The sequence below is a fragment of the Lepisma saccharinum genome, chromosome 16 (assembly GCF_977018435.1).
Source record: "Lepisma saccharinum chromosome 16, izLepSacc3.1, whole genome shotgun sequence".
NCBI classification, from domain to species: Eukaryota; Metazoa; Arthropoda; class Insecta; order Zygentoma; family Lepismatidae; genus Lepisma; species Lepisma saccharinum.
The window spans coordinates 46,982,832-47,002,822 of record NC_139244.1 but is presented as its reverse complement, the minus strand read 5'-3'; the positions used below and the strand labels follow the sequence as shown (position 1 = coordinate 47,002,822).

The 19,991-nt window shown below is 34.1% G+C and overlaps 1 protein-coding gene across 1 annotated transcript in view; it reads right to left on the bottom strand.

Moving 5' to 3' along the window:
• Positions 1 to 19,991, bottom strand: part of LOC146000464 (brachyurin-like) — a 48,924-nt gene that overhangs the window by 23,417 nt on the left and 5,516 nt on the right. Inside the window, exons 3-5 of the mRNA XM_083138122.1 lie at positions 18,227 to 18,374; positions 17,166 to 17,335; positions 15,042 to 15,134 (exon numbers count right to left, since the gene is read on the bottom strand). Coding sequence (XP_082994248.1) covers positions 15,042 to 15,134; positions 17,166 to 17,335; positions 18,227 to 18,374 — 411 coding nt within the window. The remainder of the gene's footprint in view (positions 1 to 15,041; positions 15,135 to 17,165; positions 17,336 to 18,226; positions 18,375 to 19,991) is intronic.

The window sequence follows — 19,991 nt, the reverse complement described above, 5'->3', positions numbered from 1 at the left end:
GGGCCGTCTCCCGCCGTCCCGTAGCTACGGTTCTGAACTTGATAAGACTAGAAAAAATTAAGCAGGCATTGCGAGAGAAGCGAGCAAGAAAATTTTACAAAAAGTACTTTGATTTGCATAAATTTTGAAGTTCTGGGCGGTAATTGTCCCCTGCAGGTACACTTAGCCGTCAATGAATGCCACCCTAGAACTCATTTCCGACCAACGTTGGGGAAGGTGCGGTGCCCCACTGTGCCCCTGTGGCTGCGCCACTGACCTCACCTAGGTTGCCAGGTGAGGTTATCTTCAGGTGGCTTTAGGCGTCGAGGGTGGACAGAATACTTTCAAGTGAGTTTTGCTTCCGTGGTCATTACAGTTCTTCATACCCCTCTCGGTTGTTTCTTAACCTGCTTCTCTGTTGTTTTTCTTTCAGTTTCAACTCTTTTTCTTCTTCATTTCATCTTTCTCTCGTTCATTCTCAACCTGTTTTCTCTATTATCTTCATTTCAGTTTCTCCCTCTTTATTTTTCTCTTATTCATTTACTCTTTATTTTTCGTTGTTTCTTCGCCCGTTTTTCTAGTGTCTCTCTCTTTCAATCAGTTTCTTCTCTTTATGTCTCTTATTCATTTTACCCTTCTTTCGTTGTTTCTTCGTCTGCTTCTTTATACCTTTCAGTTCCCCTTCTCTATTTCTCATCTTTATTTTTTCTTTCTTTCTTTCCTCTCGTTGTTTCTTCCTATTTCTCTATTTTATATTTCCATCTTCTTTATTCTTCTTCATTTTATCTCTTTAGCTCCAGTAAAAGTGAAATTTTGCTATTTTATGCGCATGACTGCCAAGATGGCCGTAGGGGGAAAAGAGAAATGCATTACGCTTATGGAAGCATTATTTTATTCGTTCTGTCGGGAATGTAAAACATCCAATGATGTAAAAAATACATGGACGTAAAAAGGGCACGTTAAACAATTTATTGGTCGTAGGAAAAGTCGAAACTCCCATTTGATTAGCCGTAATTTGAAGTTAGTAGTTGAAGAACGACTTAACGTCAATCGCTATTTAATATTCGCAATTAATTTGTATGTACTTATAACTAATTTGCACGGGTTTTAATTAATTTGCGCGTACTTAGAATTCATTTGCATGTACTTAGAACTAATTAGCATGTACTTAGAATACTTTACATTTATGTATTTGCTTATTTATAACTTTTTATGAATATATAATTATTTATTTTATGAAAAATATGTATATAGAAGGTAATTAGAGGTACTAAACGCTATGCATATGATTTTATATTCATTACTGCAAAGTATGTAATGTATGAATCGATAATATTAATGTTTATAGTATTGAAAATAAGAATTTACGGTTTATGAACCGCTATGAAAGGTGGTAATGGCTGTAGGTACAGGTCCAATTACGAAAGAAGACGGTCCCGGTACTCGAACACGCGATATGCAACGGTAATAAATATAGTGCACTATGTAATAATGTTATATGGTATGTAATATATTGAGCGGAGACGAACTATGTATAACGTGTGAGCTGAGTCTGATGCCAGACAGACAAGAGTGAACTCCGCGCAGGTAGAGGAGAAAGGAATTTGGGGGAAGTGCGGTCAAGGTCAAATGACGTCACAACGTCAGAATAAAGAAAGAACCCGATTGACCAATCAGAACCGGTTTTTCCAAGGTTAACCAGTATGCAATAACAGGGGAAAGGTATGCAATACTGTAGGGCAGGGGAGGGATTCAACCAGACAACAAAGGATGTCTGAGAATGCGCAGCAAGGGTCAAATTTTTGAAGCTATGCGTCGCTTGTAGAACCGGTTTCCGCCGCCAATTAATATTCCGCTCAGGGTTGCCCCAAGGCACAGGACGCTTTAGCGCGGGTTTGGGGCTAGAACGCTTGCATGTCAGAACAGGTTTCTGTCTAAGTAGGCCAAGTTTGCCCAGAACACAAGAAAAAAGGATTTTTGGATACCCAATTAGATTGGAGCGAGAACTTTACTTTGAACAAAGAGAACGAAGCGTAAGGGTTTTTTATATGTACTAGGAAGAAGGGAGAGCTATCAGGGTCTGGGCCTACAGTTTTCACTATTTGCTTTTATCACGGGGTATCGAACCTAGGACCCTTTGATTATTGATTTAGGTAGTAAATGTATGTTACTGTGTGCTATTTAACATAATATCGAGTTTATTTTTTACCAAAATTTGACTTTATGTCAAACATTTTTCCAGCTTATTCTTATTTTTATTCAAATAACACAATTTCATCTATTCAGGCAACATTTTTAATTAAATTTTGAACTCACAAAGACATTTTTCAATTTTTAACTTATTATTTTACAATTTTATATCTATTTTTACCAAAATAACACTATTTATACTATTCAGGCAACATTTTTTCATTAATTTTGGATTCACAAAGACATTTTTTTCAACTTTTAACTTATTATTTTACAACTTTATGTTAATTTTTACTAAAATAACACTATTTATACTATTCAGGCAACATTTTTTCATTAAATTTTGGATTCACAAAGACATATTTTCAACTTTTAACTTATTATTTTACAATTTTATGTTAATTTTTTATCAAAATAACACTATTTATACTATTCAGGCAATATTTTTTATTAAATTTTGGACTCACAAAGATATTTTACAATTTTTTAATATATTATTTTACAATTTTATACCTATTTTTACCAAAATAACACTATTTATACTATTCAGGAAAGATTTTTAGTTATATTTTCGACACACAAAGTGTGTTTTTTCAACTTCTATCTGTTTATTTCACAAGTTTAGGCTTATTATTACCAAAATAATACAATTCAATGTGTTCAGGAAAGACTTTTAGTTACATTTTCGACACACAAAGTGTGTGTTCTCAACTGCTATCTTTTTATTTCACAAGTCTAGGCTTATTATTACCAAAATAACACAATTCAATCTGTTCAATAAACACTTGTAGTTACATTTTCGACACACTAAGTGTGTGTTCTCAACTTCTATTTGTTTATTTCACAAGTTTAGGCTCATTATTACTCAAATAACACAATTTCATCTATTCAGGATATTTTGTATTTACAAAGAGATTTTTTCAATTTTTAATTTATTATTTACAAGTTTATGCCTATTTTTTACTCAAATAACACAATTCTATCTGTTTAGGAAAGACTTTTAGTTATATTTTCGACACACAAAGTGTGAGTTTTCAATTTTTATCTGTTTATTTCACAAGTTTAGCCTAATATTTACTCAAATAACATGATTTGAACGTGTTTTTTTTATTACATTTTGGACACACACACACACATCCACACACACACACACACGCACACACACACACAAACACACAGATATATTTTCCAAGTTTAAAGGATTATTCTATAAGTTTACTCAAATAACACATTTTAAATGTGTTTTGAATTAAACTTTGTACACACGAAGTGTGTTTCGTCAATTCAAGAAAGTTTTCAATTATATTTTGGATGCAAAAGTATGTTTTGTCAAGTTCTACCCTTTTATTTTACAAGTTTAGGCTTATTATTACTCAAATAACCAATTTCATCTATTCAGACAACATTTTGTTTGTTATATTTTACTCACAAAGACATTTTATCAATTTTTAATTTATTATTTCACAAGTTTATGTAATTTTTTATTCTAATAACACAATTTTAACTATTCAGGCAACATTTTGTTGCAATTTGGACTTACAAAGAGATTTTTTTAAATCTTTGTATTAAATTTTCTATTTATTGCGTTTTGTATTTCACATTCGATATTACAAAGTTCTAAGATGTGTATAATATTTCAAACTATTTTCAGGGTGTATTTGTTAATGCATTTGGATAATAACTATTAGGTTTTTGGATGAACTAATGTTAAGAATATTTCAACCAATCAGAAAATGTGTCGTTTTTATTTCCACCAATCAGAAAACGCGTCGGTTTTATTTCATCCAATTAGAAAACGCGTTGATTTTATTTCAACCAATCAGAGAAGGCGTCAGTTTTGCTTATGAGGTATAAAAACTGCGTAAAAGCAAGCAGAAGCTATTTTGAGAAGTATTTGTGAAGCATTGTGTCAGAGAAGACATCAAGTTGTGATTATTGGCCGTGAGTTTCAGACAAAGAACTCAAGAGAAGCTATAATTAAGGTAAATGATTTTTATTATGTAGTGTGTTTTTTAAATAATATGTAAATGCAAATATTGAAACGAGGAAAACGTCAATGCAAACCAAAAAGAATATGCGTAATGTGAACAAGTACTACAACTATTTTTCTTTTTTTCAGGTGCTTCTAATTTTGTATGGGTGACTGAAAGGGACCATTAGTGAAAGATGGCGTCTTCAAGCTCCACAAACAAGGCTAACCACACTGCGGTGAGTACCTCGCAAGAGATTTTACCATTGGAATGTATATTTCTCCACTAGTTTTTTGAAATAATATATAAATCCAGAAAACAAAGAAACGAAAAAAGTAAATACAGAAATGAATATGCGTAATATAAACAAGTACTACAACTATGTTTCTATTTTTCAGGTGTTTTTATTTATGTACCTGTGAGTGGAAGGATCTATTACTGGAAATAACGTCAACAAAGTAACCGACAAGGACATGAGTCAAATAATTGCATCATGTCCATGTTTTTCCAATTATATCTATAAGGATTGTGTGTTGGAGACTTTGAAGAGGTATACACCTGGCAAGTATATTATATGCTGGGGATGTTATTCTAAACAAGGCAACCAACTAGCCCACGATTGTGTAGTTAACCATTTCTACGAGTGTGAGTGCGTATGCTGTAAAGATGAAGATTTACTCTCTGAACGTTATTTTATTTGCCAAGGAGAACGCTGTTTGAATAAATGCCAACGATGTGTTAAGTGGATGTGCGAGAGAATACAGTATTATTTACAGGATTTGGATAACACAAAACATATTTTTGATTTTTATATTACTAACCATGAGGATGTTGCGGATGCTTTGACGGCACACGAGGTACAGACAGAATACAAAGCTTTTTATAGTGTGTTATGTGACATTTCAAACAATATCGAACTAGTGAAAACTCTTATAGATCCTATACGCTCAGCAGAGCTTACTTATGGTAGCACAGGATTTTTGTGAGAGTTGAATAAAGAGAGATTGACTAATAACACCGAAAATGGTGCAATACATTATTGATGTACAAGGATTTATTTATAACAGAAAATTTATATTGCGTGAGGTTTGTGTGAGTTCTACAAATTTGGACACTGTGTATTATGCGCTTGTGAGTGTTCCCGATTATTTCAAAGAGAACAAAGAATCGCGCTGGGTTAAAGACAATATCCATGCATTAATGTATGATATTCCTTGTGGATGTGAAATATACTATGTCCGGAGGGCAGTTAGGAACTTGAACTGTCAAGGTGGTACATTTTTCTGCACAGGAAAATCCCAAATTATCAATGATTTGTTTAATATTGATAACATTGTTGATTTGCAAACTGTAAACTGTCCATCCCTTAAGAATTTGTATATGTTTCAAGGAGGATTGTGCAAGTATCATTCTGATACTTCTCCCCCAGCTGAACAAGGTTGCGCATTCAGAAATGTTCAAAGACTTGTATGTTGGTACAATAATAAAAATATTAATGTGTAATGTATTTTAGTGCAAATAATAAAGATTTGTGAAAAAGAAATGTTTTCTATGTTGTTATTTAGTTTTAAAGCATACATTCAAGGTATTTTCAAGTATTACTGGTTTTTGGCTGCATCAACACTTGGGTTATTTCCATTTGGTTTATTATACGAGGCTACAATCACTATATGTCTATGAGAACTAAAATCCACTGATTGAAACTAAAAGCTTAGGCTTACTATGTATATTGATTAAACACAGGACAACACGAATCGTACAGAGGATTGTAGGAGGCATAGGCCCACACACCAGAGCCTTATTAGCCTGCAAGAACAACTTGTATGTTGAATTGTGACTGTTTAGCAATAATATTTATAAAGTTTAAATTATTTTCATTAGATTACATATATAATTTGGATTCAAATAAAACACTCAAGTTAAGTTTTTTAAGTTTATTTTTATTTATTATACAAATATAGAATATATCAAATTTACATATATGAAAAGTACTCTACCAAAGAGCAAAAGTCACATAGGGATTACGATTTAGCAGATGCTGAAATTATTCCATGAGGGATTTGTAGTAAGAGAGAAATTTTTGCCACTGTTTAAAGTTGAGGGTGACTCCACCAGAGATGTTGGTGATTTCCACTTTTATATTTTCTCCTCTGCCCTCGAAGGTGAAGTAAAGTTCTCCTATAATGTTTATAGATCTGAATCTGTCTTCTTTTGTGGGGAATCTGTTTTTGTAAGTGTCGAAGATCGCATCTGATTTGTAGACGCATGATGGGTAATTTTATTTAATTAGGACAATGTAATTTTTTTCATGTTTCAAAATCAATTCAGTGTCTGTGAAAGTACCTCGAATAATGATATCCATGTTGGCATCGATGATGAATCTGGTTTCTGGTTTTATGTTGTTCATTTGGTGGGTTCTTCTGATAGACTGCATTTTGGTTGGGTATCAATAAAAAGTTTTAAAAATATGCAACTAGTGCTACAAAAGGAACGGAAATTATCGACAATTTCTGGATTATAACTAAAATTCAGTTTGCCTTTTACATATCCAATATTTACAGACCAACACTAACTAGACTTCGATTTATATAAATGTAGCAGGAACTATATTTCTGAGAATCAAACTATATTAGGATTATATGTTAAACTTATACAAAACCAGATTATTCTATGTAAGTATATTTATATTGACTGGATTATTTAACAGATCAAACAGAAAGAAGGCAAAATCCACTAAACGTAGGTGATTGCATGAAAATAACTAGGTCAAGGAGTGACCAACAGTGAGCTGAGGTTATATATTTAGGGTCGCTCTTCATAATTCTTACCTTCGCTGGATCGGCGAAGGAACGCACTTGTGGGCGGTAGAACCTGAATGGGCTCCACCAAGACATCGGAGACGCGAAGCAGATGTCTTGGTGGATGAACCCAAGTAGGGTCATAGGCGCTAGGGTCAATTTGGTCATTTCTTCTTGTATGAGGAACCAATTTGGCCAACTCCTCAAATTAACTTACATTGCTTATAACTAATTAAATTTGAAGAAAAATTATAATCTCTTAGACTGTAAACATATTTTATATTTAGGCTGCACAAGATCCAATGACAAAATTAAAAAATGGTAACCGCCCAGACAGGGACTCGAACCCTGGACAGATAGGTTAAAACCCTAATGCTATACCAACTAAGCTATCTGAGCACAAGGTATTCTTTTTTGAAAAGTTAGTTATGTTAAAAAATATCATTTGAGAACTCTTTTGGTCTGGGTCGACAGAGAAGGAGACACCATTTCCAAAATTTTACAGACTGGATGTATTTTACCACCACTATAGAGGTCTTTACTATATGTAATTCGAAACGCTAGAGTTCAGTTAGCTTTCAAAATTGAGGTTACATAATACAATATGTTGAAGATTTTGTGTTTGTTCCACTTAACAAGTTACACTATATCTAATTACGGACATATAATACTAAAACTTTGCTAGTAGTTGATGAGTTGACAGTAAATTTGAGAGTTTTAGCCCCATTTGTCCTGAAATGGATATAAGTGTAACTTGTTAAGTGGAACAAACACAAAATCTTCAACATATTGTATTATGTAACCTCAATTTTGAAAGCTAACTGAACTCTAGCGTTTCGAATTACATATAGTAAAGACCTCTATAGTGGTGGTAAAATACATCCAGTCTGTAAAATTTTGGAAATGGTGTCTCCTTCTCTGTCGACCCAGACCAAAAGAGTTCTCAAATGATATTTTTTAACATAACTAACTTTTCAAAAAAGAATACCTTGTGCTCAGATAGCTTAGTTGGTATAGCATTAGGGTTTTAACCTATCTGTCCAGGGTTCGAGTTCCTGTCTGGGCGGTTACCATTTTTTAATTTTGTCATTGGATCTTGTGCAGCCTAAATATAAAATATGTTTACAGTCTAAGAGATTATAATTTTTCTTCAAATTTAATTAGTTATAAGCAATGTAAGTTAATTTGAGGAGTTGGCCAAATTGGTTCCTCATACAAGAAGAAATGACCAAATTGACCCTAGCGCCTATGACCCTACTTGGGTTCATCCACCAAGACATCTGCTTCGAGTCTCCGATGTCTTGGTGGAGCCCATTCAGGTTCTACCGCCCACAAGTGCGTTCCTTCGCCGATCCAGCGAAGGTAAGAATTATGAAGAGTGACCCTAAATATATAACCTCAGCTCACTGTTGGTCACTCCTTGACCTAGTTATTTTCATGCAATCACCTACGTTTAGTGGATTTTGCCTTCTTTCTGTTTGATCTGTTAAATAATCCAGTCAATATAAATATACTTACATAGAATAATCTGGTTTTGTATAAGTTTAACATATAATCCTAATATAGTTTGATTCTCAGAAATATAGTTCCTGCTACATTTATATAAATCGAAGTCTAGTTAGTGTTGGTCTGTAAATATTGGATATGTAAAAGGCAAACTGAATTTTAGTTATAATCCAGAAATTGTCGATAATTTCCGTTCCTTTTGTAGCACTAGTTGCATATTTTTAAAACTTTTTATTAATACCCAACCAAAATGCAGTCTATCAGAAGAACCCACCAAATGAACAACATAAAACCAGAAACCAGATTCATCATCGATATCATTATTCGAGGTACTTTCACAGACACTGAATTGATTTTGAAACATGAAAAAAATTACATTGTCCTAAATAAATAAAATTACCCATCATGCGTCTACAAATCAGATGCGATCTTCGACACTTACAAAAACAGATTCCCCACAAAAGAAGACAGATTCAGATCTATAAACATTATAGGAGAACTTTACTTCACCTTCGAGGGCAGAGGAGAAAATATAAAAGTGGAAATCACCAACATCTCTGGTGGAGTCACCCTCAACTTTAAACAGTGGCAAAAATTTCTCTCTTACTACAAATCCCTCATGGAATAATTTCAGCATCTGCTAAATCGTAATCCCTATGTGACTTTTGCTCTTTGGTAGAGTACTTTTCATATATGTAAATTTGATATATTCTATATTTGTATAATAAATAAAAATAAACTTAAAAAACTTAACTTGAGTGTTTTATTTGAATCCAAATTATATATGTAATCTAATGAAAATAATTTAAACTTTATAAATATTATTGCTAAACAGTCACAATTCAACATACAAGTTGTTCTTGCAGGCTAATAAGGCTCTGGTGTGTGGGCCTATGCCTCCTACAATCCTCTGTACGATTCGTGTTGTCCTGTGTTTAATCAATATACATAGTAAGCCTAAGCTTTTAGTTTCAATCAGTGGATTTTAGTCCTCATAGACATATAGTGATTGTAGCCTCGTATAATAAACCAAATGGAAATAACCCAAGTGTTGATGCAGCCAAAAACCAGTAATACTTGAAAATACCTTGAATGCATGCTTTAAAACTAAATAACAACATAGAAAACATTTCTTTTTCACAAATCTTTCTTATTTGCACTAAAATACATTACACATTAATATTTTTATTATTGTACCAACATACAAGTCTTTGAACATTTCTGAATGCGCAACCTTGTTCAGCTGGGGGAGAAGTATCAGAATGATACTTGTACAATCCTCCTTGAAACATATACAAATTCTTAAGGGATGGACAGTTTACAGTTTGCAAATCAACAATGTTATCAATATTAAACAAATCATTGATAATTTGGGATTTTCCTTTGCAGAAAAATGTACCACCTTGACAGTTCAAGTTCCTAACTGCCCTCCGGACATAGTATATTTCACATCCACAAGGGCCCTCCGGACATAGTATATTTCACATCCACAAGGAATATCATACATTAATGCATGGATATTGTCTTTAACCCAGCGCGATTCTTTGTTCTCTTTGAAATAATCGGGAACACTCACAAGCGCATAATACACAGTGTCCAAATTTGTAGAACTCACACAAACCTCACGCAATATAAATTTTCTGTTATAAATAAATCCTTGTACATCAATAATGTATTGCACCATTTTCGGTGTTATTAGTCAATCTCTCTTTATTCAACTCTCACAAAAATCCTGTGCTACCATAAGTAAGCTCTGCTGAGCGTATAGGATCTATAAGAGTTTTCACTAGTTCGATATTGTTTGAAATGTCACATAACACACTATAAAAAGCTTTGTATTCTGTCTGTACCTCGTGTGCCGTCAAAGCATCCGCAACATCCTCATGGTTAGTAATATAAAAATCAAAAATATGTTTTGTGTTATCCAAATCCTGTAAATAATACTGTATTCTCTCGCACATCCACTTAACACATCGTTGGCATTTATTCAAACAGCGTTCTCCTTGGCAAATAAAATAACGTTCAGAGAGTAAATCTTCATCTTTACAGCATACGCACTCACACTCGTAGAAATGGTTAACTACACAATCGTGGGCTAGTTGGTTGCCTTGTTTAGAATAACATCCCCAGCATATAATATACTTGCCAGGTGTATACCTCTTCAAAGTCTCCAACACACAATCCTTATAGATATAATTGGAAAAACATGGACATGATGCAATTATTTGACTCATGTCCTTGTCGGTTACTTTGTTGACGTTATTTCCAGTAATAGATCCTTCCACTCACAGGTACACAAATAAAAACACCTGAAAAATAGAAACATAGTTGTAGTACTTGTTTATATTACGCATATTCATTTCTGTATTTACTTTTTTCGTTTCTTTGTTTTCTGGATTTATATATTATTTCAAAAAACTAGTGGAGAAATATACATTCCAATGGTAAAATCTCTTGCGAGGTACTCACCGCAGTGTGGTTAGCCTTGTTTGTGGAGCTTGAAGACGCCATCTTTCACTAATGGTCCCTTTCAGTCACCCATACAAAATTAGAAGCACCTGAAAAAAAGAAAAATAGTTGTAGTACTTGTTCACATTACGCATATTCTTTTTGGTTTGCATTGACGTTTTCCTCGTTTCAATATTTGCATTTACATATTATTTAAAAAACACACTACATAATAAAAATCATTTACCTTAATTATAGCTTCTCTTGAGTTCTTTGTCTGAAACTCACGGCCAATAATCACAACTTGATGTCTTCTCTGACACAATGCTTCACAAATACTTCTCAAAATAGCTTCTGCTTGCTTTTACGCAGTTTTTATACCTCATAAGCAAAACTGACGCCTTCTCTGATTGGTTGAAATAAAATCAACGCGTTTTCTAATTGGATGAAATAAAACCGACGCGTTTTCTGATTGGTGGAAATAAAAACGACACATTTTCTGATTGGTTGAAATATTCTTAACATTAGTTCATCCAAAAACCTAATAGTTATTATCCAAATGCATTAACAAATACACCCTGAAAATAGTTTGAAATATTATACACATCTTAGAACTTTGTAATATCGAATGTGAAATACAAAACGCAATAAATAGAAAATTTAATACAAAGATTTAAAAAAATCTCTTTGTAAGTCCAAATTGCAACAAAATGTTGCCTGAATAGTTAAAATTGTGTTATTAGAATAAAAAATTACATAAACTTGTGAAATAATAAATTAAAAATTGATAAAATGTCTTTGTGAGTAAAATATAACAAACAAAATGTTGTCTGAATAGATGAAATTGGTTATTTGAGTAATAATAAGCCTAAACTTGTAAAATAAAAGGGTAGAACTTGACAAAACATACTTTTGCATCCAAAATATAATTGAAAACTTTCTTGAATTGACGAAACACACTTCGTGTGTACAAAGTTTAATTCAAAACACATTTAAAATGTGTTATTTGAGTAAACTTATAGAATAATCCTTTAAACTTGGAAAATATATCTGTGTGTTTGTGTGTGTGTGTGCGTGTGTGTGTGTGTGTGGATGTGTGTGTGTGTGTCCAAAATGTAATAAAAAAAAACACGTTCAAATCATGTTATTTGAGTAAATATTAGGCTAAACTTGTGAAATAAACAGATAAAAATTGAAAACTCACACTTTGTGTGTCGAAAATATAACTAAAAGTCTTTCCTAAACAGATAGAATTGTGTTATTTGAGTAAAAAATAGGCATAAACTTGTAAATAATAAATTAAAAATTGAAAAAATCTCTTTGTAAATACAAAATATCCTGAATAGATGAAATTGTGTTATTTGAGTAATAATGAGCCTAAACTTGTGAAATAAAGAAATAGAAGTTGAGAACACACACTTAGTGTGTCGAAAATGTAACTAAAAGTCTTTCCTGAACACATTGAATTGTATTATTTTGGTAATAATAAGCCTAAACTTGTGAAATAAACATATAGAAGTTGAAAAAGCACACTTTGTGTGTCGAAAATATAACTAAAAATCTTTCCTGAATAGTATAAATAGTGTTATTTTGGTAAAAATAGGTATAAAATTGTAAAATAATAAATTAAAAAATTGTAAAATATCTTTGTGAGTCCAAAATTTAATAAAAAATATTGCCTGAATAGTATAAATAGTGTTATTTTGATAAAAAATTAACATAAAATTGTAAAATAATAAGTTAAAAGTTGAAAAAATATCTTTGTGAATCCAAAATTTAATGAAAAAATGTTGCCTGAATAGTATAAATAGTGTTATTTTAGTAAAAATTAACATAAAGTTGTAAAATAATAAGTTAAAAGTTGAAAAAAATGTCTTTGTGAATCCAAAATTAATGAAAAAATGTTGCCTGAATAGTATAAATAGTGTTATTTTAGTAAAAATTAACATAAAGTTGTAAAATAATAAGTTAAAAGTTGAAAAAAATGTCTTTGTGAATCCAAAATTAATGAAAAAATGTTGCCTGAATAGTATAAATAGTGTTATTTTAGTAAAAATTAACATAAAGTTGTAAAATAATAAGTTAAAAGTTGAAAAAAATGTCTTTGTGAATCCAAAATTAATGAAAAAATGTTGCCTGAATAGTATAAATAGTGTTATTTTAGTAAAAATTAACATAAAGTTGTAAAATAATAAGTTAATAGTTGAAAAAAATGTCTTTGTAAATGCAAAATATCCTGAATAGATGAAATTGTGTTATTTGAGTAATAATATGCCTAAACTTGTGAAATAAACAAATAGAAGTTGAGAACACACACTTAGTGTGTCGAAAATGTAACTACAAGTCTTTCCTGAATAGTATAAATAGTGTTATTTTGGTAAAAATAGATATAAAATTGTAAAATAATAAGTTAAAAATTGAAAAATGTCTTTGTGAGTCCAAAATTTAATTAAAAATGTTGCCTGAATAGATGAAATTGTGTTATTTGAATAAAAATAAGAATAAGCTGGAAAAATGTTTGACATAAAGTCAAATTTTGGTAAAAAATAAACTCGATATTATGTTAAATAGCACACAGTAACATACATTTACTACCTAAATCAATAATCAAAGGGTCCTAGGTTCGATACCCCGTGATAAAAGCAAATAGTGAAAACTGTAGGCTCAGACCCTGATAGCTCTCCCTTCTTCCTAGTACATATAAAAAACCCTTACGCTTCGTTCTCTTTGTTCAAAGTAAAGTTCTCGCTCCAATCTAATTGGGTATCCAAAAATCCTTTTTTCTTGTGTTCTGGGCAAACTTGGCCTACTTAGACAGAAACCTGTTCTGACATGCAAGCGTTCTAGCCCCAAACCCGCGCTAAAGCGTCCTGTGCCTTGGGGCAACCCTGAGCGGAATATTAATTGGCGGCGGAAACCGGTTCTACAAGCGACGCATAGCTTCAAAAATTTGACCCTTGCTGCGCATTCTCAGACATCCTTTGTTGTCTGGTTGAATCCCTCCCCTGCCCTACAGTATTGCATACCTTTCCCCTGTTATTGCATACTGGTTAACCTTGGAAAAACCGGTTCTGATTGGTCAATCGGGTTCTTTCTTTATTCTGACGTTGTGACGTCATTTGACCTTGACCGCACTTCCCCCAAATTCCTTTCTCCTCTACCTGCGCGGAGTTCACTCTTGTCTGTCTGGCATCAGACTCAGCTCACACGTTATACATAGTTCGTCTCCGCTCAATATATTACATACCATATAACATTATTACATAGTGCACTATATTTATTACCGTTGCATATCGCGTGTTCGAGTACCGGGACCGTCTTCTTTCGTAATTGGACCTGTACCTACAGCCATTACCACCTTTCATAGCGGTTCATAAACCGTAAATTCTTATTTTCAATACTATAAACATTAATATTATCGATTCATACATTACATACTTTGCAGTAATGAATATAAAATCATATGCATAGCGTTTAGTACCTCTAATTACCTTCTATATTCATATTTTTCATAAAATAAATAATTATATATTCATAAAAAGTTATAAATAAGCAAATACATAAATGTAAAGTATTCTAAGTACATGCTAATTAGTTCTAAGTACATGCAAATGAATTCTAAGTACGCGCAAATTAATTAAAACCCGTGCAAATTAGTTATAAGTACATACAAATTAATTGCGAATATTAAATAGCGATAGACGTTAAGTCGTTCTTCAACTACTGAAGTTGAAGTTGATTCCCCATAAGGAATACGTGGGATTCTGAAAATACTTATTCATCATACTTTTCAAACATCGTGTCTAGCCAACTTTAAAAACAGCTTCCACTTGCAACATGCATCATATTCTCTTCTCCAGCCTTTTTTAAGTAGCATTGCCCATTCCGACGATATGGAAATAAATACACAACTCAACTGGTGTGAAACTGTCAATTTTCCCCTTAAGAAAACTCCACAAGAAGAAGTCCGGGGACCGACCTGGTCATGGGGTGTCACCATAATGGCAATTCACTTTCTGTGGAAAGGTCTGTCGCAAGAAACCCATCACACCGCACAGAGTAGAAACAAGCAACAAGTGAAGCACAATCTACTGCAAATAGCAAATCATGCACAGACTGATTTTCAAGTACACGTTCTGTGAGTACTCACCGTCGTCTGATGTTCTACCCCAGCCGGAAACCACTGCTGTTTTTCCCGCGAAGTCAATCGTTCCTCTAGCAAGGGCAATGATACTAATGTAACCTGAAAATAAACGTAAAATAATTATATCTGCTGTATATGTTGACGTATCCAATGAAGTGATTGGCAGGAGGCTAGAACGATATATAAATATTGATCTATATAGATTTTGTAATAATAAAAAAGAATTGCCTATTTAGATTCAACAGTTAATATGAAACCCCCATGGAGACCATAGGCAAGCTAAGACTGTTAAGAAAAATAGTTTATATGTTCACCACCAGGTGAAAATGTGGCGCTGGGGTAAGGTCTACGAGAAATCGGGCATAGAAAACCTTATTATTAGTTTGTGTCAGTACAGAAGTGTTCAAAATTCGCACTGTCAACGTGAATGACCCTTTGAAAGTGTAAAACAGCGGGACCAATGATTCAACAGGAGGATGTTGTTCACTGTGCACCAGATTTTAGCGCCACATTTGGTGAAAATTTGAACTATATTATTTTCGTTAGCATCGCTTTCCTGTTTTCTCCATAGCCTCTATACAAAGTTTCATGCGCAATCAGTTTCTTCGACCGGGCTCCAGAGTGCTCTAATTAGGGATATTTTAAATCTAAGCGACACATTTCCACCTGGTGGTGAAAATTTGACCTTTTTTATTCCATCAGCATTCGCTTTCCCATGATCTTCATAGCCTCTATACCAAGTTTCAGCGCAATTCGATGCTTCAAACGGGCTTCAGAGGGCTCTCAGGGCAACTTTAAAGTCGGTTTTGAAATCGCATAATGTTGATTTATCAATAATTCAGGGTATCGTGATTGGATTTTTTTACGATGAAATTGAAGTGTGGGGTTATGTAAAGTATGCACGGAAGCTAATGATAGAAACTATTAAGTTTTTCATCTGAGAGAACCTTTATTTAATTTCTTCTGGCTTTTCCAACTAGGAACATGCTTTAAGAAAATTCAGTTTCCATGAAACCTCCCAATGCCGTATTTCACCGCATTAACCCCTCACATTTTTTGCCAATTTTTCTTTTTTTTTCAAAAAAGTGTAGTGCGACCATTGTGTAAAGATTTTTCTTAAAAAAATAATTTGTTGGTATTATCTATACTTAAAAATAATTTATTATTAAGTAAACTGTCTTTGGCGTAAGATTAGGATGCGTGTGTACGCCACGAAATACTCGTGACTATACGTTAAAAATTTAATAGTCCAAATCGACACATGTCATTTCTTCGTGTCAGTTTGGGGAACAGTTTTCAAGTCTTAAAAAAAATAACACAATTGTTGTTACTGATTTGCGCATTAGTCGAAATATTACACTTGAGAAAATTTACTAGTGTTGTGAAATATGGAATTTAATTTTCTGTGTTCGAAGATTTTGCGCTGCTATCATTTGTTATATTCTGACGCGACGATGACATGACGAAAGGTTTGCAGTGGTAATGGGAGGAATTATGATAACGACATACAATAATTACCATCTAATACCCTAGAGCAGTAGTTCTCAAAGTATGCGCCTCGGTGCCCTGTTCCAATATTATATTTAATTCCAATATTTATTGATTCATTGATATGATTCTTCCAAATTTGTGCTTTTTAGTACTTTTTACATATAAAATGTTCCTGGATTTGAAATGTGTGTTTATTTTTTAACTTAAGGCAAGCAACCTAACCACAATGACTGACTTGGGCACCGCGGCAATATCTTGAAACACAAAGGGCGCCGTGAAACGAAACAGTGTGGGAACTCCTCACCTAGACCCTTATTTTTGCAAGACAGTCTCTAGAAAATGGAAGTCAGCTTGGTTCCTGTTCACAGTACTACGAAACAGCACAAGCCTCATAGCCTTGTAATCAAAGTTCCCGGATTCGTTACCCAATGGAGGCGTATAGTTGTTCTGATCCCAATTTAAACTGTAGATCCAATCCCTGTGCATAGAGCGGACTGAAGCGAACTGAAGCAGTGCAGATTCTCGGCGAGGTATCCGTTCCAAACATTTGCCCCACTCCCAACTGTAACTTCTGGATTCGCCACTGCACGCACAGGAAACTGTACTTTGGTAGTCACTAATACTATGATGAATACTTACTGCTGGTAGGCACCTCCAGTGGTAGCTTAATCACAGCTGTGTCGTTTGCAAGTGTGTACTTGTTGTATCCATCATGGATGGAATACTCGGTACTTGAGAGAATCACCCTTCCGTATTCAGAGGGAGAATAGATGTTTTGTGCTCCCAAGTAGACTATTATCTCTTTCACACTGAAATAAAAATGGATAATGTATTTACTTTCATATAAATATAGTATATATTAGATAATATTAGCTCCTTAACACGTTACCTACCACGTGAGTTTTATTTAACTCAGGGCCGCGTGAAGCGTATTTGACTCGCAAGTCGCTTTACCTTGGGAGCCTCGTGGTGCACAGGCAACTCGCGCTACCATGTTACGTGACCCCGTGGACAAAATTTGAGGATGGTTCGTGAAAATCTTATTTAGGGATGCTACATGATTAAATGAATAGATGTACACTAACTACTTTTCTATTTATTTTTGCTTTTAAATTTTACCTAAATCTGCCAAGTAAACAAAAAAAAACATTTTCTGGAGATCATGCACCTGCGCATCAAGGAGAGAGAGGGGGATTGAGAGAGAGAGACAGAGATAGAGAAGGAGTTGTGTGTGTGAGAGATTTCTCCCCATCTCCCTCTTCCTCCCATCTCTCTTTTCCTCTTCTTCTCTTAGAGAGGAAAAGAAGAGAAACAGAGTTGGAGAAAAACATTAAAGATGAAATATTTTGACTTCTTCTTCAATATTGTTGACAATACTCCTGAAAAACTTTCATCAACTCTCACTATTTCTGTAGAAAATTACGTGAGCCAAGCAAGTAGTTACTGCTTGTTTTTCTGTTCGCCAGCTAGTCAGCGAGTCTGCATCCTGGTCTGAGTAGCTTCATTTGGGAGGGGCATGCGCAGAAGCGTGCGCTGTAGGCACTTTGCATCTGCGAGTGACGAATGGGAACGGTGAACGGAGTGACCTTGACTGAAACGTCACGTACTCGACTCGCATTCAACCTACCTATAGGATTTTATCACGGATACTTGGAAGTAAGGCAAATTCTAAGTAAGTGTTTACTCATGTTTTTTCTTACCCTTGAACACAGTGAGCTGCTGTGAGAATCCAGTCAGTCGCGATGAGGGAACCGCCACAGAATCCGACGCCATCAAGAACCAAAGCAGCCTGGTAAGTAAACTGGCCCTGGAATGCGATATCCCCGTTCACAATCCTCTTTCCAGGAACTGAAAATGGAACAGAAAAATTTGATGGCCCCGAAAGGAAGAGAGAAACAATCAGTCATCAAATAGCTGCATAGACGTAACTTGACGGAGACAAGGGCGAGCATTTGATCCCCAAAATTTTCACATTTATAAAAACTTAAGGTAATGGTTCTTTAGTTAAACTCCTGGAACCTGAGGAGGAAACGAAACGAGTAATTGAACTCGAAAACTTTTTTGCACCCCGGCCCCCCCATCCAAGTTAAGCTCCAGCCTCCAGGTTCGATTCTGCTTCCCCCCTCACAAGTTAGGTCCCAAGTTACACCTATGAATAGCTGTACCTGAATTTGTAAAATGCTCTGAATATTGCTGTGTGGTTTTTAAAGCACACACATGTGAAATTGAAAAATCTATGTATAAAAGTTTATATATTTGTAAATATTCTTGCAATGTTGCTTTTTGCTTGTTAGCTGGGGAATTCAATGGTTAGTTTTCCCCAATGGCTTTCTGGTTTAACCTTAGCTTACCCGTGCCGTACGAGAAACGTACTTACCTGAAAGAGGGGGGGGGGAGCTCACAGGCCCCCACTTTTTTTAATATTAAAATTCAAGAAACCATTTTGTTATTGAATCGCTGCTTCCTTTGTTGATCATAAATGTGCAGTTATTTATTAATTATAATAATTACAAATATTACCATAATTAATAAGAAATAATAACTAATTATTGCATAAGTGTCTCACACATATTTTACAATTCACTAAAACTCACAAAAACGATAATAATTTTTCATTAATGCTTTCTTGTTTATAGAGGTGCAGTTGTTTATTAATTACAATTATTACAAGAAATACCATCATTTCAAACCAATTGTATCGAATGACGCACATTCAAAGATGGCGCTCGAGACGCCTACATAGTGCATTTTGCCTCCTATTTATATTACATTTGTGTTTCTATGAACAAAAGTAATACAGAAATATTGTGAACACTCTAGGGAAAAATGTAAGTTCTTTCAATTTTTTTTAAAAATGTTCACAGTTGAAAATTCGAAAAAACAGAGGTGGTGGGCCTGATACCCCCCCGGGTAAGCTAGTATTAAAACTTCGCCATTGGGTGGGAGCGAGCCGGTTTTCTTGGAGGTTTAAATACCTGGTTCGGATTCGTTTCCTTGAGGTTGATTAAAATGAAGCTAGCAGAGGTTGTAGTTGCTTGAGTAAAATGTTTATTGTAGTATACAATTGGAGAGCGGTGAGCGACAAGTTTTTACCTACGAGCGCCGTATGTAGGGAGTCCTGCGTCATAAACTGCCTGGGTGGGTTAACGCTATAGTAAATAGTGCGCTCGTAGCTCGTATTACATGTACAGCTCTGAATGAGAGGACTGCGTATGGACTCCTGCGTGATAAACTGCGAGAGCTGGTTAGCGCTTTGGTATATAGTGCAATTGTAGAACTAAAGTCCTGAAAAGTGCATTCTTCCGTAATGGAGCAAAAGGCAACCTGGAGTGTATTTGTACTGAAGCTGTAATGGAACGTTGTATATACGGAGAAGAGGATGAGTGTAAATAAATTTCTACATAAAATATATCTCTGTCAGGTGCCATTGAGCCAGCAGCCTATACGTCGTAGGTGCACGATAGG